The 24,014-nt window shown below is 37.6% G+C and overlaps 1 protein-coding gene across 12 annotated transcripts in view; it reads right to left on the reverse strand.

The window, feature by feature from the left end:
- Window positions 1–24,014, reverse strand: part of SGCG (sarcoglycan gamma) — a 113,623-nt gene that overhangs the window by 2,618 nt on the left and 86,991 nt on the right. For 10 of the 12 annotated variants that reach the window (XM_015279196.4, XM_025146853.3, XM_004938804.5 and 7 more), the window contains 2 exons: window positions 23,373–23,492; window positions 16,048–16,120 (listed from right to left, as the gene is read on the reverse strand). In XM_015279196.4, coding sequence (XP_015134682.1) covers window positions 16,048–16,120; window positions 23,373–23,492 — 193 coding nt within the window. Of the gene's footprint in view, window positions 1–7,058; window positions 7,569–16,047; window positions 16,121–22,653; window positions 22,745–23,372; window positions 23,493–24,014 lie in introns of those variants that run through there. The other 2 variants (XM_040704329.2, XM_040704344.2) reach the window with 2 other exon arrangements.

A 24,014-nucleotide genomic window follows, 5' to 3' on the forward strand; every position in this document is an offset into this window, starting at 1 on the left:
CAGCAGATGGCAGGAAGGCACCGTGTGAGCTCAGCCCTCACCTTGGCAGGACAGCTGTGCGGGGTCAGAGACAGCTACTTGCTGAATAGTTAAGGCCTTGTTTCTTCGGAATTCTGGTGTCATTCCCACAGTAAGTAGCAGGGATAGGAATAGTTATTGAAAATCACGACAAGGAAAGAAAAAGCCCAAGCTCAGCAATAAGCTAGTTACTCTGTTGAGTGTTATGGGAATACTGTGGTGGTCCCGGTTTCCTTTACACCTCTATTATCCTGTTTGTTCTTTTCATTCCTTGTGCAAATACAGAATAAAGGGGGCTGGGATGTCACAACATCTCTATCATGATCTGTGTACAAGAGCATGAGCACAGGTCTGTCCTGCATCACACTTCTGTTACATGACTAGTAATGTTTATTAAAATTTGTCTTTGTGATTTAGCAAATTTTCTATGACTTCTTGCTCTAGATCCTTATATTTACATGTTTGTGAAAAGGGAACTTGGTGCACATTTTTCTGCACTTTACAATGAAAAATTGACTCTGTATTTTCAATATTTAAAATTTAGTATATTTTCATAAATTAGTGTCAAGGTAGTTATGTATAACAAATGTTTTCTTAGATCCTGCATAATGCAACTATTCCCTTAGCTTGTTTTAGGAAAAAAGCTATAAACATTGGAATTGTTCATGTTTTTTGTAAGGCATTTCATCTACATAAATAATCTACATGTAGACAGGCATTTTTCTATTTAAGGTCCGTTGTATATTAGAAGGAGGTGGATTGGGATGGAGTTTTGAAGAACATATCAGATCAGGAGTTTGAAAAGCAATCAAATGTCAGAAAAACATTTTTTACCTGCTATCAAATGTAATGCTGGCAAGAAGCCTACAGACTACAGACAGACTACAGAAGCAGTTACAGATCTATGACTTACACATCATTTAAATTACATGGCAGGATTACATGTGGCATGTTAATCACAATCCCAGGGGGACATTATCGCTTCCTACAACTGCCTGAAAGGAGGTTGTGGTGAGGTGGGGATCGGCCTCTACTCCCCAGTAACAGTGATAGGATGAGAGGGAATGGCCTTAAGTTGCAACAGGGGAGATTCAGGTTGGATATTAGGAACAATTTCTTCTCAGAGTGGTGATGCAGTGGCTCAGGCTGCCCAGAGAGGTGGTGTTTTCTTGAACATCACCATCCCTGGAGATGTTCAAGAAAAAGGGAGATGTCACTCTGAGCGAGTGACTGAGCTGACTTTGAATATCCCTTTGCAATGAAGGGTACAAGACTTCATCAGCCCTTAAACTTGAACTTAAAGTCACTTAAAATGACTCATTGGTCACAGCCTTGAGGTCAGTGGTGCACAGGTTCAGACTTCCCCTGTGAGCTTCAGGGTATGGGGAGCGCAGCAGTGTAGGAACCCACGCAGTCTTGGAAAGGGATGCTTCAATATGTAAATATGTGAATAGAGCACTGGTAGTGTTTTAAATGGCCATTAATAAGGCAAAATGGACTTATTATTAGTGACCTTACAACTGTTGGCAGTTGCTCTGCACTGTGTACAGCTTGGGTCAGTCAGGAAGCAGATACACAACTGTGTACAGATAATGGCTGATAAAAAAATGTCAAGATCTTTCTCCTAGGAAATAAAAGGAAGAAGAGAGCAGAGGAAGCTGAGCAAGAGGCAGATGTGCATCCCTCAACCTTCTTGGCAAAACAGAAATTCACCTTGTTTGAAAATGTTAGAAGATGCATAGAGACTTGCAGGACAGATGGAAGTCCTGGAGTTTGTGGTCCATTGGTAGTGTTTGAATTCATGTGGCAGAATGATGAGGGAACGTATTTTTACCAATCACTTCATACTTTTTACTATTACCTTTTTATTATGGGCATATAAATCACATTTAACAGAATGGAATGAGGATCTTTTTCATCTGGAGGAATTAATCTGTGTAATGCGCTGTTCTAAATGAGACATCTGTCACGTCTGTGTCTCATTTGGGATGACACACTCAGGATTTAGGAGTAGCTGCTGGGTGCCACGGTAGCTGTCAGGGGTACATTAGCAACTGGTGCATTGCAGGAGGAATTGATTAGGACCATACAGTATTTGATGCCAAGGACCTGACCCACATTATATGTGTTCTGGGGTGTGCTCTGGACTCACTGTAGCCTGGCCCTGTAGTCTGAAATCCCAGAAGAATGGCTTTCAGGTTAGTTTCTAAAAGCCAGCCTGTTCATGTGCTCCAACCAGTTCCATGATGAGGACCAAGATGTGAGGACTGTGGGCAGCTGGGAGATTTCCCTCAGAAGTTTCTTCCTAATTTGAGTTGAAATCCTCATGTAGATTTTGGTATAAAGTGTCAAACAATGGAAAAAAAAAGAGGGGAGATCTTTACATTATTAAGAAACTAACATCTCTAGGGTCAAAAAAGTAACCTACAGAGGATTGTGTGGGCTTAGTTGGCAGTGGTTCTCTTCACATGCCTGCTTTCAGCTTTGCTCTTTGATTAATCTCAAGGCAGTCTAATTCATCAGCGCTGCAGCCAGGCTGTAGCCAGAGCATACACTAATTACATGGGAAAAAGAAACTGTTAATATTTTTAATGGAATTTTAAACCTTTCTCTCTTTATGAGGAAGCAGGATTTCTACTGACATGAGCTGGTGGAAAATGTTTTCTAAACTGGAGCTGGAAAGATGGATACCAAGCAGCACACACACACTGATGCCTGATGCCAGTTCCAACCCATTTTCACTTATCTCCTAGCAATGTGATGTTTCAAGATCAGGCAAGTGAAGAAGGCGATCAGGATGTAGGAAAAATATGACTGCCCACAGCTATGGATCTTGGTGTTCTGCCCCGTGGCTTTTGGTTGTTTGCCAGCAGGTCCAAAGGCAGAGAAGGACAAGACAGCAGGACCGAGCTCTCAGTCTCAGTGTATGCCTCACTTCTGCCTTGTTTTGCTTTGTGAAATTATTTTTGTTGGAATGCCTCCTAAAATTTCATCTCTGTGCGAACAGGAAAGATGACTTTCACAGCATCTTCCAAAAACTGCATCTATAGTAAGGACATTCAACAAAAAGCTGTCAGCTCTTACTGAATGTCAAAAAATACAAAGTAGTAATGACTCATTAAATCTTCCCTGATCATTTTCCGCACAGTAATGGAATCACACTTGTTATTCTGTCAGGCTTTGGCACAAAATTCTGATTTGACATAACTACTGTAAATCTTTCAAATGCAGACTGGCGTGTTTTTTTTTTTTTCCTCCAGAAATATTCCTCACATCATATATATTTCTTCACTTAAAGGTGGAATGATTGCTTCCTACCTGAATTATGCTGTATTCTATATTCTCCCATTCTCTTTGATGCTCAGAGTCTTAGTGTCACTGATTTAAACTAAATGAACTGTGATGAACAAAATTTGACTGAAAAACAGCATCCATTTTCCCCAGTCAAGTCCATTACTTGGTCAGTGGTTATATTATATCATCCCAATTTTTGTAACTTAGTTCCAAGAACCCATTTTCCAAGAGTTATTACTGCTGGGACTTGTCTGCAATAGCACACACATTTGTTTCAGTAAGACTAATGTCAGTATCTACAGCTCCCTCATACCATATCCCAAGTTAGTCTATCATTTACACCTCAGTAAAATGCGACATGCAAATCAGTATGAAAATATAAATACAGTTATTTAAAGTGAAAAAAAAAAAAGAATTTTTTGTGTTGTTTTTTTTTTCTTCCAGCTTCTTCCAAGTGCACCTGGTTGTTTCATTTCACACTAATTCACAGGAAAAATTAAGAGCACAAAATGCAGCTTAATAGTAGGAAAATATTTCCAACTCTAGAACGCCAAAGCTCATTCTTCTCCGTAAGAACATTACTGTGCTAGTCATAAAAAAGAGAATCCCCAGTACCATGGGAAAATACAGAAAAGATGACTGATAATATGAGAAGAAAAGGAATGGGGTACAACTGAATTCAGAGCAAGATACTATGAAGGTACCTGTTCAGATCTGTCATTACATACATAGGAAATGTGTTAGGGAAAAAATTGGCTGGAATGAATGAGCTGTACATAAATCAACTTTTTCTAGTAATTATGAAATCTTTTTTTTTTTGTAACTTCAGTGGAAATAGACTGCAAAATCATGGAAAAAATTGTTCTGCTTTGTTTTTAAGAGTCACTTTTTTTTTCTCAAGTCTCTTCTGCTAAATGGTTAAATGCATGAATGAAAACATCACTTTGGGAGGTCCTACCATCTTATCTGCATCTACTTGGGAAAATCTCAGAATATACCAGGCTTTGCTGGCAGTTTGTAGCATCTCTGACCTGCAGAACATAAACACAAATGCACTGAAACATCTCACATACTTCAGTTAGAGCAGGGCTACTCTGAAGTAATCACACGAGGACATAGTATGTTCTACTCTGTCCAGTAGCCTTCTTCCTTAGGATGGCTACGCTATAAGTATTTACACACAAACACACATATATATAAAGAGTTCAAAGGTGTGAAACATGAGCAGTTTTTGGATAATATTACTCAAGATAAGCTGTTAATAGTAACACATGACTTTTGCATGGCACATGTAAAATTGCTGCAGGATTATCACTTAAAATTTGTTCATGTTCATTCCCTGTTGAAAATAATACTGTCAGGTATTTATATCTAAAATCAGCAAGGTGTGAAAGTACGGTTACTAAGCTTAAAAACAGCCTCTCAAAAACAAACAAACAAAACAAAACAAAACAAAAGACAACCCAAGCAGCTATGTTTTTTTACCAAGCTAGAAAGAAAAGGCACTTCTTTTAGGTAAATATGATGGTGTCATAACTTTCACCAAAAGACAAAGTTCTAGCATGGTCAGGGCATCCACGCTAATTATTAAGTTGGAAAGACTCATTACCTTGTTGCTGATAGCAAACAACTCAGTAACTGGCAGCATTTACTAGTCCTAGTTACAAGGCTATGTAAAAAAATGATTAATAGTTTCAGTGAGTTCCAGGAATACAGGGGTTACAAGTGGAACAACCTTCATTCTAGGATTTGAATATAGCCCAGGGTGGTGTGTGGTCTTGTTTACATCATTGTTTCTCATGATGAATTTACACTTCAGAGGTTAACCAGACACGGCACAGTTGGTCTGGACAAATGTAGCTGCCTCTAGTAACAAGGATAGGCCATCCCCTGTGCACCCTTCAAAATAAATGGAGAGAAATAGGCACTCTGGAGCTTAACTCATCAGATCTATTTTAGGTGTCTCTCTTGGGATAGAATGTATAATTGCCTAGTAGTACTTGTTGCTTTCCACAAGCAGGTGATGAGATCCAGCGTCTAAAGATGTCTCAATTCCACCTGAGCTATCTATCCAAGCAGTTGTAAACCACTGGAGCCATAATCCAGGAATATTAGCCTCTTTGTGAAAAGAATTTATGTGGGTGGTTCATATGTAAACCTACTGATATAAAATACTACATAAAATACTGATATAAGATACTACCAGAGAGCATCCAAAGGAGGGCTAAAGAGATGGGGAAGGATCTGGAGGGCAAGGGGTGTGAGGAGCAGCTGAGGACCCTGGTTTGCTCAGCCCAAAGCAAAGAAGTTGAGGGGAGGCCTCATGGTGGCTGCAGCTGGAGTTGGACTCTGTGGTCCTTGTGTGTCCCTTCCAACCTAGGGTATTCTGTGATAAGACGTATCCTTCCCACTTCAATGAATGAACTGTGAATGAGTCTTTCTGCTTGCAGAGAGGGGAGAATTTTAAATCTGGATGAGCTCCTAAGACGCATCTCTTTATACTGGGCAAACAGGTCCTTTATGTTTGGACTCAGTTGTGTGAATGCAGCTTGAATATATAAATTGAGTGGTAATGAGAAGCATGAACTGAACTACAAGCTGAATCACAGAAATGAGGAACACATTTAGGATCATCCAAAGTGTTGACCAGATGCAGTTATTTATTTATTTATTTATTTATTTATTTATTTATTTATTTATTCCATACACAGAAAAACTGTGATTACTTTTCTAATAAATAGCTCTATTGATTTTTAGCTTATGTTGCCTTATGCTAAAAATGATCAAGGATAAAGGGCAGATCCCTGAGATGCTCCAATCCTTTTGGATGGCATTCTTAAATGTTGCGATTATTTGCTGCTCTTTAAGACATCAGCTGGTATATGGTCAGTTTTTTTCAGCATATTTTCCATTCCTTTAATCTAAATGAAATTTTCCTCATGTTTTTATTTCTTGAAGTAGTCTACATTCCAAATTTATATTCTAAATCTGAAAGGAGTGGTGACAGACGATTCCAGTAAAGTTCAATTATGAGATTCTGGATTCAAGGGAATTGTGAAGCATAAGCACAGCAGGCACCAACACTGCTTACAGCTTAGGGGTGATTTTTGTGCACAATTAAAATTGCAAAGCCAGATTTGAATAACAGATGTTTGCAGTTCCTAAGGTTTTGGTTAACAGAACTTATTTTATGTAAGAAATATGAAAGAAATATTCCAGTTTCTGGAGCAAATGCACTTACATATTCCCTTTAAAAGGGAGTAAAACATTGACAAGTTTTAATAATACTTTTAAAGCCTATAAAAGCAACATTTTTATGTTTAAATGTTTAAAAGAACATTTTTAAGCTAATCAAGAACATAGCAGGTATGATTATTACAGTGTGGTTATTTCTTTATTAGTGCTTCATAGAATAGTATGTTACTATGTATCCATCTTACATTCTGAGATGCTTTATTCCTATTTGTCCACTGTCACTCAATCCAGAGATATAGAAGGAATGAGAACTAAAGATCAGAACTGAGATATGATTAAAATAGAAGCTTCTCTCAAGACGGACAGTTACGATAAAGGGTGGTAAGCAGAGCTAATTCAAAGAAGCTTTTCAGGATGACCTCAATTTTATGATGTGCTGACTCTCGAGGTAATTAAAGACAACCAAGACCTCAGTGAACATGATTGAATCCGGCACACCACAGAGGTTTCCAGCATGGTTATCTTTCTCAAATAACTTTAATGACTTTAACTTATTTTAAAATTTTATTTTGATATAATAAGACTATTTGTATCACTGTTGTAAAAATCTGGTTAGTATTTTCATAAAATTGTCTTCCAGGCTGAAATGTGCCGTGCCTTTCACTTTATATACTTCAGCCAATGTATTCTTTGCTATGTAGAAGCATAGAAAGATTTCAAGTCACTTGAATTCTTCACTATGTGTCATTCATAATGTCCACGTGTTCTTCTCAAGTGAAGAGGTCTTTGCTGACAAGCATGTCATGAACTTTCCCTCTTCTAATTCATTAGCACAGCGGCAGAATGTGTCCCACTCTTCATTTCCCTTACCACAAAGCCTTTGGGATAGGGGAAAGAAGGGGAAAGAACCTGAGTAGGGACTCTGCACATGTATACTCTATCATGGAGAACCACTGTTGTTAGGAAATGCTCCCCTTTCTTCTTTTTGTATTTGCCACAGGCACGTGCTTATGGTGCGAGACTCCTGCTTCATGCTTCCCCCAGCTCCTCTGTGTTGGCAGCTGTGCAAGTGAAAAATAACGTAAGGGACTCTACTCTGTTCAGTGTTACACCTACGACCAGTGACAGCCCAATCATAGACTTACAAATAGAGCTCCCGGTGGACATCTGCAAGGCATCTGTAACTGTGAAAATTACAATGAAGTTTCTGAGGTAGCTTGCACTCTGGTGGAGTATGCTGTAATCACTGATGACAAGTTCCCTTTCAGCAATTTTACAGAATAATCGGACGTCATCAGGTATGCAGTTCAACGGTGCAGGGGCAGATATGGCTATACCTTTGGTCATCTCACTACTGACGTAAGCAGTCAGAACATGCAAATGGCTTTGTTTAGTACAAGCATCAGAAACTACTCCTATTGATTTAAATGTGTTAAGTGAAATCTCTAATGAGCAGAAGCCTCAGAAAGAACACTAGCCACATCACTGGCTCAAGTGAAAGTCAGTTACAATAGCAGGTAGAAACCTGACATCTGTTCTTAGGGAAATCTTTTATAGCAAAAAGGCCACTAACATTAGTGTGTGGATTTCCTCTACTCCTGCTACTGAGGTATCACTGAGGAGTTTCCAAGTGGTTCCCAATGGTCATCCAATGACTCTCCCACCCCAGGAGGGAAGCATCTTCTGTAAGAGCAGGAAAGAATCCCTTTGGAAACTCAGCATTACTGAACTGTGATCTGATCAGCAGAGGTAAGTCTATCTCCTATGGTCGGATGGTCCATCTGTCCTTCATCAGTTTATTTTGTAAGACTTTGAAAATCCCTTAAATCAATCAGTTGTGGGTGAAATGATGAGTGATTCAGTTTTATCTGTATGTATTTCCAGTGGGGGCTCAAACTGTTCCCACTAGCACACGGATGGCTCCCATGAAGTGCTGAATTTGAACAGAAGTATGTTCAAAGTGAAGCAAGACCTCTCAGTGATCAAGACCAAACTCTAAGCCCAGAATCAGCAGCTGACCTAGTGCAGAAGAACATGCCTGGGGAGCTTTCAGCAGAGAAGCAGCAAGGATCCTAATCTGCTGCCAGCTCTGATATGTTATGCTACTAAAAGCTAATCAAATTAAGGTCAATCTGATCTAAAGACAGAATCAGAGGAACAATGAGAGAAGCATGAATAAGCTCATTAGGAAAGAGGGCACACTGAATGGACCACTCCCAAGAGAGCCAAATGAGACCATTCTGCCTGGTGTAAAACTCATCAAAAGGAATTTAAGATAACAACTGTGTTGAGGTGAATGGGTAATGGCTGTGTTCTCCGCATTGATTACTGTATGCACATTGCTGCATGTGTACCGTTTTTAGACCATGCATTTGTACGAGGGCAGCTCCAAAAGCAATGCCTATTTATTATGTTGACCCAAAACGTCAGAGGCGGATGCTGGTGATATAACAGTGAAGGCTGAATGTTCCCACCAATATTCTGTTACATTTTGTGTGACAGATGGCAGCAGAGGGGCAGTATGATAGAATGGCATCTGACATGGAAGTGACTATAAGGCAAAGGTGTGTCAATGAATTCCTCCATACATATAAAATGTTACTCACTGACATTCATCGATGCTTGCTGAATGTTTATAGAGACCAAAAAGTGGATGTGAGCACAGTGAGATGGTGGATAGTGCATTTCAGCAGTGATGACAGTGATGTGAAAGACAAACCATGTTCTAGAGAGCTATGCAGTTTTAGGAGCATGGCATGTAGGATCTTGTTCATTGCTGGTGAAAATGCGTAGCTAATAGTGGTGGCTATGTTGAAAAACTATTTCAGTTGAGAATTTGCTGTACCAAATGGTGTTATTGTGCTCTTTGTAGCTTTTGTAGTTTCCATGGAAATAAGTAAAAGGCATTTCTTTTGGAGCAACTTACATACATGCCTACTGGAAATATGTGCTCATAGATAACACAATAAAGATAGAGTAATTAAATACTGGGGAAAGGACATATTGACAGATGAAAACTTCAGGGTACGTGAGAAAGGGTGAATGCTTTGAAGTACATTTCCTTGAGTTCGGAGTTTGAACAGTATGTTGATATTTCTGCTGAAGAGAACACAGCTCATCAGATCACTTTTTTACTTGAAGAAAAATCAGCACATGGGCTCTCTTTTCTCCACTATTAACTTTTTTGTAACACAGTAGGAATGTATGACTAACATATTCAAGTAGACATTTAGCACAAACCTATGAAGATGTTACAAATGCAATGCCTGAAAAACAAAAAAAAAAAAAATCAAATGCAACCTAAACTGGCTTATAAAGACAGCACTTCGAAATACTGACAAAGTTTATGAGAAATGATATGAAGAACTATTGGAATTAGGCAAAAAAAACAAACAAACAATCAAAAAAACCAACAAAAAACCAAGCATTGTAATTTGTAAACTCAATCCTAAAATGTTTCAAGAGCATGGGTGCAAAAAATAGCCCACAAACCATGATGGAAAAAGATCTTTCACCTGGAAAATTCTTTTCACTGTAAGATTCAGCATAATATATGAATGTAAAAGGATAAGTAGTAAATTAATGCCAGGGCTCATAAAATTATATTGCAGTAGAAACATCTTGCTAGTCAAGGAGCAGAGACGCTTTACAAATACTAACTCATAATTGTAGACTCACTTTCCCATTATGTAATTCATTCTCTTCTGATTGACTGGGCTTTTGATTTGCATAATGAATGCAAATAAAATCTCTGTTCTTCAATTAGTCAAATGGTACTTTTAGTCAATTAGCATGTAAGCATTAGTATTACAAATATGATTAAGCAATTATTTTGTGAACGTTTTTACCCTGATTGGCTTTTATACATCTCCTTTTAGATTTCCTTCCTAAATCTTCCTAACAAAACCCCACAGAATCAGTTTCTACTTTTCTGTTTTTCTATCTGCGTTACCTATAGCAAAACTATCCTCTGAGTGCAAAAGAAAACATGTTATGAATGACAAAAGGATAAAAGTAAATCTTCCTAAGGAGTCAAAGAGAAGCAGAAGCCATTAGAATAGTAGAACTATTGGCTGCCACAAGATGTAAGTTAAAATTAAAAGGGATGTATTGATCATATTTAGTTTGAATACATAGATAGGAAGGTTTAATGGCAACCAACCAGTACAGCAAATTTCCTTAACCAAATGCTGAGAAGTATCAGTATAACTGAGTTCTCAAACTATCAGTATTCTACAACATGAATATCAAAAGCTAATAAATATATGTTTTGGTGCTTTTTAGTTTTGGACAGACGTACTTCATCGAAATATGAAGCAACACCTCTTTATTTATTTATTTGTTTATTTTGTTATGAATATCAATATAATATATTTGTTTCAAATGAGGCCATTTCCCTAGGAAATACTGCAATGTTCTCAGAAGATTTCAGCTCATAAGATGTTAAATATAGCCATATTCTGATTACATTATAGACACATTTATAACCATGCTCTGACAAAAGCTGACTCTCACTCTCTGGAACAGTGATGTCATTCCTGCTATAGTGCTTTTCAAATTCAAGAAGTATGGAATGATGTGGGTCACTTTTGGACTTGGATGTAGAACCTCAGTTGCAGAACTGGCAAAATACCACAAATTGACTGTACTAACAGTGATTTCCCACAGGACTTGTGCTCAGAATGCACAGTTGCTTGCTGTCAGACATCCACATGTGGCAAATATGTGAACAAAGCTGGTACTCATCCTTGAGCATTAAATTTATTAGGCATAGTATATGTTCGGTTAATAAATGGTAACTTATCCAGACATAAGAACTTTACAACAGCAACTAAAAAGTAGGCAATGTTATATCTAGGGATGCTTCAATTGTGAAAAGCAGTTTGTTACTTTATACCATTTGGAAGTAAGGGCAAGCACATCCTTTTTTCTTTACAAGTGAGTCATGAATTCAGTCTCTAAGACTGAAAAAGGTTCAGTGCGTTTCCTTCAAACTACAGAATGAAAGGACAGTTACTGACCACAGTATAACTGCACTGCTCTGTCTCCCCTACTTAGCTATAAAAAGATATGTTCTAACACTTACCACTGTGTTTCCAGAAAAGCTGTCTATCTTGAAATTCGACATTTGGACTGTAAAGCCAGCAGAATGTGTAATTCAAGAAGGCCATTTGTGTCAGCATTGTTGGTGATACTGTTCTAAATCGGAACAACAGAGAATGTGGTCCCTGTTCATATGACACCAGCTGAAATGCTACAATCAATCACTGCTTTCCAGTCAGCACCTTGAAATGCATAACTACAACTGAAGTGGATGGGATTTCTTGAAGCAGTATTCTCTGTTCCTAAGGCTGCATGTTGTGGCACTTGATATCACATTCATCAGTGACATGAAAGTGGGATCAAACGCACCCTCAGCAAGTTTGTGGATGAGACCAAACTATGGGGTGCGGCTGCCACCCATGGGATGGGATGCAATCCAGACAGACTCAGACCAGCTTGAGTAGTAGGCCCCGGAGAACCTCATGAGGTTCAGTAAATGGAAGTGCAGGTCTAGTACCTGGGACACAGCAACCCACATTATCAATACAAGCTGGAGGATGTAATCACGGAGGACAGCCCTGCCAAAAAGTACCTGGGGCTAGTGGTGGATGGGAATCTAGACATGAGGCAGCAGTGTGCTCTCACAACCCAGAAAGCCAGCTATATCCTGGGATGCATCCAAGGCTGCATCCCAAGCAGTGTGGCCAGCAGGGCAACGGAGTGATGACCCTCTGCTCTGCGCTGGTGAGGCCTCACCTGGAGTGCTGCATCCAGATGTGGAGTCCTCAGAACAGGAGAGATACAGACCTTTTGGAGTGCATCCAGAAGAGGGCCACAAAAATGATCCAAGAGATGAAATGTGCCTCCTTTGAGGACAGACTGAGAGAGCTGGGGCTGCTTAGCCTGGACAAAAGAAAGGTCTAGGGAGACCTGAGAGCAGCCTTTCAGCATATGAAGGGGGGGTGAAAGAAAGAAGGGGACAGACTCTTGATCAGAGTCTGTTGTGATAGGACAAGGAGAAAAGGTTTCCAAGAAAAGGAGGGAAGATTTAGATTGGACATAAGGTAGAACATTTTTACAATAAGGGTGGTGAGGCACTGGAATAAGTTGCCGGGAGATGTGGTGGTCCTTGGGGACACTCAAGGTCAGGCTGGACGGGGCTCTGAGCAACCTGATCGAGCTGTAGGTGTCCCTGTTCATTGCAGGGGATTTGGACCAGATTACCTTTAAGAGTTCTTTCTTATTCAAAGATTCAGTGATTCTATGAAAATAGCAGATTAATAGCTGGTGAAAGTATGAAGATAGGATTTTCGACGAGCAAATAGATTCTATTGCCTGCAACTACATAGTCACTACCTTAAACTGGGAAAAACAAACAAACATTTTTTCAAAATAAAAATAGAAAAGTATTACTTAAATCTGCATTTAAAAAAGTCCTGTTGAAGTGCCTATCAGTTGGTATTTAACCTGCATTTCAGTGTGGAATTCAACAGAATATTTATAAAGTATTACAAAATTCCTATTTACTGGTGAACTTGTCTCAGCTTCTTTATAATAGAATGCATGGATCTTGTTTATGCTGACATTTAAGGCTGTTCTTGAAAATAACATTTTTCCAGCATCACCTTTGTAAATTGCTCTTATCTGTCAATACCTTAACTTAGCATCTGCATTGCAGACAAATGCATTTGCTTCTTGATCCTTCTGAGGACCCCTTCACAGAATCATTGCTGTTTCTGCTCTCAGACTTGACATCAGTTATGGGTGGTAGAGACAGTGGCATAATTAAAAGATAGAGGCATTTAGAACTGCTTTGAGTTAGCTTCATGGTCTGCCAGGACATCAGTGAGTGCTGCATACATTACGCAGCTTTATGTTCTGATATTTGGCATTCTTTGGGTTGAGCTAACTTGGTTTCTAGCACAGGTGGTTAACAGCTTTAAGGCAGACATTGGTGTTGATGGCACCATGTAGATATGACTGGTCAGAAGTGGTGTTCCCCAGAGGTTGGTACTGGGGCTTGTCCTATTTAATATTTTTATTGATGACTTGGACAAGGGGATTGAGTGCATCCTCAGTAAATTTGTAGATGACACCATGTTGGGAGGAAGTGTCAAACTGCCTGGGGGTAAGTAGTTCAGGCTGGGTCACTGGGGTGAGCCCAATGGGATGAATGGGACCAAATGCCAGGTCCTGTACTTTGGCCACAACAACCCCAGGCAACACTACAGGCTTGGGGCAGAGTGTCTCAATGACTGTGTGGAAGAAACAGACCTGGGGGTGTTGGTTGATGCTTAACTGAACATAAAAGAAAGACACTGAGGCCCTGGAGTATATGTAGAGAAGGGCAACGAAGCTGGTGAAGAGTCTGGAAAACACGGTTGTTCCGTTTGGAGAAGAGGAGGCTCAGGGGAGACTTTATCACTCTCCCTACAACAGCCTGAAAGGAGTCTGTGACAAAGTAGAGCACAGCCTCTTCTCCCATGTAACTAGTGGAAGGTTGTGTGGAAGGACTAGAGGGAATGGCTTCAAGTTGTGCCAGGGGAGATTCAGGTTGTTTGTTAGGAAAAATTTATTCTCTGAAAGGGTGGTCAGGCACTGGAATGGGCTGCCCAGGTGGGTGGTTGAGTCACCATCCCTGCAGGTGTTCAAGAAATGTTTAGTTGTTAAACTGAGGGTCATGGTTTAATGGGGAAATATTGGTGGTAAGTGGATGGTTGGACTGGCTGATCTTGGAGGTCTTTTCCTTGGTGATTCTACGGTTCCTTGACATTGTAATAATTATTGTTATATACTGTAAATATATACTGTAAATTCTGAAAGAGTCTGTATTTCCCACTATTTTAAGTCAATTGAGCACAGAACTGAATGGGATTTTAACGATTACAGTTGAGCCGTCAACGTATACAGTTGAGCAGTCAACGAATAGCAACAATCTAGACCTCAGTGTACTTATTCTTGACATGTTAATATCATTAAACAGATAAACTGCCAAATAAACTCATCCAAGTAGCAGAACATTATGAATATTTTGAATTAATCTCAATGTTCTGTTTCAAATGATACATAAAAAATACATGTGAAATGTAGGATAGCCATTGTTAAATGTAGCTTAAAACAATGTAATTGTTTTTAAATGATATTCAAAGAAGAATTCGTACTTAAAAAGTAACATAGCACAATGGCTATGGAATAAAACTATTAGCTTTAAGCCTATTGAAATGTTATTAATTGATAATGTATTTGAAGCAAAGTAACAACCACATAAAATAACCAATATGTATCCAATTAAATTTATAGAGCTTATTGACTGTGTAATTAAAAATTTCCATGTCAGAAGTGCTCATAAACACTTTATCAAAACTGAGACAATCATGGGAAATGAAAAATTAACAACTTAATGAGACCACTCACTGCAAAACCAATCTTCATTATAATGTAGAACTCTAAATATTGCCCAAAGTCTGTCACATCCAAATTCTACTATCGTAGAAGAAAGTGGAGATAAACATGCAAAAAAAATGAACATCCCATGCCCATTCTGTCTTCAAATGCAAGCACATGATATCTCACTGTAAATTAATGTGGTATATCAAGAAGAAAATTAGAAGAAATGTCAATAAAGTCACCCTCTCATTTGCCATTCTCAATCTGAAAATTCAGTCACCAAGATACAGACAGCGTTCTTGATGGCTTAAATCACCTCTGCTGCTCTCTAACAGTTATCCCTATTGGAGAAGGAGCACTAAGAAGAGAAATCATGACAGAAAGTAATAGACTGCCAAGGTACGAAAGGACAGAAATAAAATTATAAAGAACTTTTCTTCATTTAATTCTTCTTTGAACCAACTTATAAAGTGAAATAAAAGATTTTCATGAACTGAATGTAGATTGAGTTGAGCTCATAATCAACATATTATAAACTAATTTGGTATCCTCCAAATTACACAGAGTAATGCACAAAGAAATGCCATCTCAGGATTAAGGAGTGCTAAATCATAAAAGATACTTCATAGAGATTTTCTCACCCCAAATAATATTTTTTAATTATACAGAGTTTTGCACCTTTCTAAATGTTTCTTACTAATCTGTTTCCTCAGACTGATAGAAGTTTCTCAAAATTTTTATTCATCATAAGTGTAGACCGACTTCTGATAAGCAACTTTTATTTCAACATGCAGAGAAAGCCACTTACGTGTTCTGAAATTGTAAAAACGGGGTATATAGAAAAAAAATTGTAAAATCAAGGTATATAGAAAAAATATATTCAGCATATTATGTGGCTTTAAATATTCACCACTAGTAATAAATCATCTCATATTATACTTCAAAATTGGAGATCAATGTAATATTTTCTTGAAAAGCATCAATTTGTCATATAAAATGGAATTTAGTAGTGGTTCTATGCATTTTGTTAAAAATCCCTTGTTATGAAAAATGTGAGCACATACAGCAAACGTGCTTATTAGGCTATTGTTTTGATGCATAAATTCTTACCTTAGCTGTTTAAAAGCTTCTGCCTTCACGAGTGGTGTTTCTACAGAGTGTTCAAAAAGTGCTCCTTCAGGCCCTGGAAAAGAAAAACCCACCTGTACTGTAAAAGTCCAACTATTACAAATAATGACAGGGATAGCTACTTTGAGAACAGAAGAAAATACAAAAATATCTACTAATAATTAATGAAACAATTATTATATAGATACTGTTTTACGTACGGTTTTACTGTGTTTTACTGTACTGGCTGGAACTACAGAATACAGAGTTAATGTTAAAGTACAGGTGTAAATTATTAAAATGGTGTTTAAGAAGTCTGAAGACAGAAATATTTTACTACTTTGGACAAAAAAAAAAAAAGTAAATAGGATTTTTACAGACCATTAGAATTAATAGAGATAAGTAAAACTCCAGAAATCTTTGCAAATATTACAGACTTAAATAATCACCTTAATTTTAGACTAAAGCACAAAAAAGCTGGCACGTAGTTTTATCGAAGATTTCCTCCTGATGTCAGTCAGTTTGGGTATATGCATAATGGTAGTTAAGCATGTAAAATGGTAATGACTATGGTATCAGATTGTTTACCTACTAAAATAATAGTAGTTTCAGCCCAGCACAGGAGAAATGGTGATTATGTACATGCGGGTGGGACATGTATTTGTGGGATGAAGCAGGTCAGCCAAAGGATTATTTGTGTTGTGCTGCTGCAAGCAAATGTATCTCAAAGCCAGGACATCCAGAACCCAGGTGAAGTGGGTGCAGAGTTTTGAATAGTTCCTAAAATCCCTTCTTTAGAGGGGGCCACTGTGTAGCCTTATCACCTGGCTATCAGTAACCTCCTGAAAACTGAGTCCTTAGCTGTGCTCTTTCTTGGTGGTTTTAAGTTATTTTGTGCGTAGTTGATTGTTCTCCTCTCCTTGTAATTGTGCTGATGAGTGCTAGCAAGGTGGCAACCTTGCACATTAGAGATGATGGAAAAATCCTAAGGAATTAAATAAGTTCAACAGAGAATGTTCATTTGGAAGAACTACGATATTTTGAAGGGATATCCTGATCTACCAAAAATTCTGACTTTTAGTTTGTGTCCCAGTTAGAGGTGGCAATGAATTCAAATTTTTCTTCAATAAGTAGAGACTGCCTCAAATGCGGTATTTTTGGGAACAAATCATGATTCCTTTCTGTCCTTCATTCCCACTGCATCCTACTTGACAATTCTTAAGTAAGCAAGCATTTAACTGTTTTCCTCACCCATATTTCCACCGTGCATTACAGTGAACGAGTTGTGATTTCAATGAAATTACATATAATGTCACAATGCTACCTGTACTCACAAAAAACTTATTTTGTCAGTAAATTTAAATAATCTCCAGATGCGTAGTTTATTATGAGAGACAGCCTGACTGTAATGTCTTCCAATTGCATTTCTCAGAATTTAGGCATATTAAGATAATGTGGCCTGGAAAGGGTGCATTTATAGAGTAATATTGTTGGTTTTAAAGACTTGCTGTTCTTGCTACACAGATTTGGGGGATTTCGCTCTGGACCAACTTTAGTCTCATTCTGTGGACTTAAAATATATTTGAAATTATGATGTAGTAAATGCATACTTGGAGTCTATTTCTCAGTTTGATTTTGTCCAAAAGGAATTTCGTCCAAAAGGAATACTTTATGTGCTCCCTGCCTTCTCCATGGTGTAAACCAGTGGGATGTGAGAACTGTCAAAACTATCAGTTCTGCAGCAAAAATTCAGCCCTGATTGAAATAAATGTAGATGCACATTCTGGGCAGCCTCTTCCACTGCTTTGTCACTCTGACGGTAAAGAAGTTCTTCCCTGTGTTAGTGTGGAACTTCCTATGTTCCAGTGAACTTCCAGTTTGACTTTGTTCCAGTTGACTTTCTGTACCAGCTTAACTGTACTGTATAGTAGCTTGTGGTATATAATGGAGATACATGTGAATTACAATTCTTAGATGAGTTGTGTAGCTTCTTATATAACTAACGGTATGAAACTACATAGTTTGAAATTTCATGCCTTACTAAGCTGCTGTAGAAGAATTTGACTCTTTTTCAGTTTCTTGATATCCAAATAGCCTTGTCATAAATTGAGGGTGTTTGTGCAGTTTCAGGATAAAAGGTCAATTTCCATCTTGTTTTAAGGTCTTTAGGAAAGACTGGGCGTTTGATGCCACTGGTATTCCAGAAAGACTTATCAACTGGCTTCTTCAGTTGTCAGGAGGCTGAGAAGGCCTCCTCAGCTTCTTCTTGAACAGGTCGTCTGCAGTACACACCCACAACAATGACACCCAAGTTGATCTGCCTTTAGTCCTGACCCATAAGCTCTCAGCTTCCTCATCATCCATCCCAAAGTAGAGCACCATCAATTCCCGCTGCTCACAAATAAAAAGGCAGCTCCCCCTTTGCAAGGCTGTATTTCTTGGAGAACCCTTATTCCAGTGAAGTATTTGAGTGACACATTTGACAATAGAATCAACTAAACCACAATAGCACCTTATCTATATTTTGTAGCATCTCATTACTGTAGATACAATTCTCTGAAAGTGCCAGAAAGCCAGTGCATATTGGAATATCTCCATGGAACCTAATGATGTGACACTGTTTTACTGCCATTAAATATCTAGTCTTGCAATTGAACTTTTATAGATTTTCCTGTTACGCCTATGTGCAAAAATATCCCAAATTTTAATTTAGTTCATTTGCTATAAACCATATAGATTGCATTATTATAAAGATATAGGAAGAATATAATCACTTCCATTAATATTTTGCAAAAGTGTTATCAATAGATATTCACAGAAATATGAAATAACATATCTAGCTATCACAGTAATTACCAGTAATAAAAGGTAAGTGGAGTTTAGCAGTTTATCTATATGAACAAGCTCTGTTATCTGCTACTGCTGAAAAACTCACAGAATGACAGAATAGTAGGGGTTGGAAGAGAACTCTGGAGATCACCCAGTTCAAGCTCATGCTAAAGCAGGTTCCTACAGTAGGCTGCACAGGAAAGCATCCAGGCGGATTTTGATTAACTCCAGAGCAGGAGACTCCACAGCCTCTCTGGGTAGCTTGTTCAAGCAACTAATCTCACTCAATAAATAATGACGTCAGAAGAAAAATACATGTGTTTATAACTCGTGTTGTCTCCATATTATGCATCACCAGCATGGATAGACTGTGTTCTACCTGCTTTTCATTTAATTCATCTGTCGTCTCTAGAATTCCATGCAATAGCTATAGCTCATCATCAACTACCTGTAGTTTTGGAACTGATTAAAATGGATTTAAAGGTTAAATGTATAGATGTTTCTATCAGTGGTTTTGTGGAAAAGCATGAGAAATTCAGTTTCACTCATAGTCAGCTGAAAGTCAAGAAGCTGAGGTACTGGAGTATGAAAAGTGAGCATGAAATACTGAAGTCCCCTAGCAGATTAATTAAACATCATCTTCTGCACTTCTTGCACCTTTTTTTGTATTCAGAAAAGCACTGGTTATGACATTATTAAATACCTCCATATCTTTAAATTGCAAATGAGATGACAAGCTTCGTTGATAAAGGTAAAAGTATAGGCGTAATAAATTTCCAAAGGCATTTACTTTGATGCTACATCACATTTTGATTAAGAGATAAGAGCAACACAAATCAGCCTGGAAAGCATTACATGGATTAAAATTGGCTGATGGGCCTTAAACGTAATTGCAAACAGAGAACCATGAGTGAAGGAATGTGTTATTAGTGGGGCCAAATGTGATGTAACATTTATTCATGGATTTAGATTTAAAAAATGATGAATTCAGATGATAAAGACACTATATGTGTAAGAGGGAATTAGAAGGTTTATTTAGATACTGTAAAGCATGCACCTCTAAGAAAAAATCAGACCTTGCCTTCCTGTGAGGAAAACTTCATTAAAAAATAGCATTAAGTTTGACACACATACTGAAGAAAATCACCTCACAGTAATGCTTTTTGGAAAATTGCCTAAATTGCTTTCTTGTGTACTTTAACTACTTTATTTTTTAAAATGTAAAGATAAAGCCTTAAGATACGATATGAATATTACTATATTTGGTATTTTATGAAATATAAGAGCAAGATTTTCTTAATGAGAGGACAGAAGCCAGCAGGATTCATTAACACTCCCACCCCCCAACACACACATGCCATCAAGCAAAGTCTATCTGCTTATTTAAAGTCTAATAGAATGAACTTAGCTTTTGAGCAGAAGCATTTAAATTAAACACAAATCTTTGCATCATGTTTCGATATTAGCTATTTTCACTGAAAACCCTCCCTCATAGAACTAGGAAATCACTGACGGTGCACAGCAAATACTCTAAGAGATCACGAAGGAGTGGAAGAACAAGTGGTAGGCTGTAATAAAATATGTGTTCCTGTAAAGATACTGATCACCTCTTCATTGCCAGCTTTTCTTCAAAAACAGTGGAGGGTAAGCAACTGCATTCTATTAATTTCTTATGTTCCATTATTTTCATAATCAAAATACTACCTCTTACTACAGCCATGAAAAATAAATTACTATTTGCCTTTCAAAAAATTCTTTATTGCAGTAGTTGAGACCATTTAGAAAGGGCTGATATAATGTTAATAATGTTATTTACTTGGCCCTGTTTTCTCTCTTCTATAGAAATACCCTTGCACATCCTGCCTAGCTGCCAGTTACCACTACCAAAGGAGGTAATTCTCTTGGATGTACATGTACATCCCAGCACTGTGTGCTGGCTCACATACCCTATGGTGTTTCAAACACTGCTAGATGCTTATTTAAGTATGTTAACTTGGCCACTGTATCAAAATGAGCTAAACCAGCCACTGAGCTCATCCTAAAGAAGACCTCTTTGTGGCCTTCCACTTAAAGGGAGCTAATAAGCAGAAGTGAGGCAGAGTTTTAACATGGGCAGATCGTGATGGGATAAGGAGGAGTGTATTTAAAATAAAAGAGAGGAGATTTAGATTAGATTACTCGGTGGAGAGACACCAGCACAGGCTGTCCAGAGAGGTTGTGGATGCCTCATCCCTGAAGGCATTCAAGGACAGGTTGGATGAGAGGGGCTTGGAACTGGGTGTGGGATTTAAGGTTCCTTCCAACCCAAGCCCTTCTGTGATTCTATGAAGACAACTGTACTTCATCAGCAGAAGAGATATCCGCCTAGGCGTCCCCTCCAGATGTGAGCCAAATCATGCTGCAGGTTGCACTGGCTGTTGACTGAGGGTCCAATTCAACTGTCTGAATGTGGACATCTGGATCTGTGGTGTATCCAAAACTCTTTGCTCATCATCACTTTTCCCATGGATTTGGTCCTCTTGGAAGAAATGGGAGAAACACTGCTACAATTTCATTCTACTGCATGTAACAGATAATGACTGGACTGAAATAGCATGAGGTCAAGCATACCAAACTGTTGGAAAATGACAGTTCCTGAGGTGTTGGGATGGATTTGCTTTTTCTTAGACTTTCATTTTTTCCCAAAATACTGTAAATCACTGACATTGGTTCTCTGCTACACTACATTTTACTTTAAAACTGCCAGGTTTTCATATAAATTATTACTGACCTTTTCACAATTCACATAAATCATAGAATCATGGAATCACAGAATGCTTTGGGTTGGAAGGGACCTTTAAGATCATCTAGTTCCAACCCCCTGCTGTAGACAGGGACACCTCCCAATAGAGCTCAAAGCCCCATCCATACTGGCCTTGAACTCCCGAGAAGTAAAATCAAACAGTTCCCCATATTGCATATAAAAAACTGTAAAATGTTCTTTGTGTATTTTAAGCCTGATTTGTCTGCTTCTGCATAAACTTTCCAATTGATCTTACTATTAAAAAATGTTTAAAAAAATTATCTCAGTGCACCAAGTATTACTAATTTGTCCTCCATGGTAATAGTATCATTTAAATCACAATTTTAATAAATGAGTTTAAAGCACAGTAGGCATGAATCTCTTCTCACTAATATTAATTTTACACTGAAATAACCTCACTGACTTTAATGGATTTATTTTTGACTTGTACTACAGTGTAAAAAAGAAACAAGCAATGTGTTTTTCTCCAATATCTACTAAAGTAAACAATTATCCTTGTAAGGTTCATATTGACAAGTCAGAATACATGTTTTAGCATAACAATTTCTATTCATGTACGAATGACTTTACTTACTTTGAGCAGAGATCGACCTTTTCTAAATCAGTTAACAATTATGCAGTTTTTCATATCTTTGTTAAACATGTTTTTCTATTAAAGTTAAGCATCCCTTGGGCAAACAATAATCATTTGATATGGTTTCCTGGTTAAACAAAGTTGTATTTTCAATTAGGTTAAAAACTAAAAAAAATCTTAAGATAAAACCTTCAGGCATAAACAAAATTTATTAACACATTTATTATAACTTAACTTTTGCTTTGAAACGTGAATTGTGTGCTTACTATCACATCCGTGGTTTTGCACAGTGAAATAAATGGATCCATTATAATTAAGACCTCAGTATTTCAGAGGATCAATAATTAGCAAAAATGATAGTTGCAATAAAGTCAAAAATATGAAAAATGTAACTGAAAGCAAGTTACATAATTATTTCAGTTTATTATTTGATGGAGTCTTCCAGATAAAGAGAAATCACATGCTGACATATCTGTTTTAATGCACCCTTACACCTGGAAAATGAAGGTTGACTTTATCAGGTCATATAAAAAGAAACAGCTTTTCGTGTGACAATTTTGACATCGTACTTTGTAAATGAGTACTTTGGTGATTCGCAGAAATAGCCTAAAGCAAACTTGTCTTTTGACAGATGACATTATAAATGCACTATACAAATACTATTCTGGGACATACATACTACACATAGAGCTGCAATACAGTGGCTTCCACCTTGAAAGAAAAAGCCATATAAAAATACCAGTGTCTAAAATGTTTTAAGAAATAATACAACTGATTTTTCAAATAGAAATGTGCAAGATTTTTTCAGCCTCAATTAAAAGTATGCACTGAAAATATTAAATAATTTAGAAAAAAATATGCAAGCACAGTTCCAATCACAAACTTTGTAACACACCTTTAAATTAAAATACATATATAGACATATATACATTCTTATATACACATATTATTACTTTTCCCTTAATGCTTTTGATTATTTATTGAGAAAGTTAGAATATCTTCAGATATGCAGTTTCTAATAAGTTAAACCCAGCATTTTTTAACAATGGCTCATTTTAAAATGCCATTTTATTGCATTATTCTCATGGCTATTAGATGGGCATTTCTTAAGCTGTTACAAACCTGTGACTCGAAGTTTATCTGTGCCAATGACAACCTCATTTTCATCCACTGTAAAAAGTGGCTTGCCATCCTTAGAGTTGATCTGAAATTGCTGGCCGTGGAATTCTACCATTTTAGGACCTGCAAAATACAGTAGAATAATGGAATAATTACATCAGCTTTCTTCAACTTCCTATATAAATTGCTAACCATGCTGTGGTTTTAGTGACTTATTTAACAATATTAATGATCACGAAGCATTCAGGTAGTGGTCCTGGAAGTACTGAAACTGAATACGCATATTTACATTTTCCAATCTGTTGTTCAAAACTGTGCCTGGAGTCATGCTATCAAGTTGGGTTTTGAGACAAAATTTAGGAAATCCCTCTTAAATTGGTCTAGACAAACATTTGCACTCTTGATGTTTAAGCTGCTGAGATTCTTTGATCAGTGTGAGTAGAAGATTTTTTTTTTTTAACATAGAAAATAATTAACAAAGTAATCCCCTTTGATTAGGGAAGCTCAAATACTTTAAAATCCAATATAAGGGCAGGACCCTCAGCTGCCAGTCTAACTCTGTGTATCTAACAAATATTACCACTCATGTTCTTAGAGGATTTTCAGAAAGCTGGGAGTACTGTCAGTTGGATTTTGTGTGCAAGA

This window comes from Gallus gallus, chromosome 1 (genome assembly GCF_016699485.2).
Source record: "Gallus gallus isolate bGalGal1 chromosome 1, bGalGal1.mat.broiler.GRCg7b, whole genome shotgun sequence".
NCBI classification, from domain to species: domain Eukaryota; kingdom Metazoa; phylum Chordata; class Aves; order Galliformes; family Phasianidae; genus Gallus; species Gallus gallus.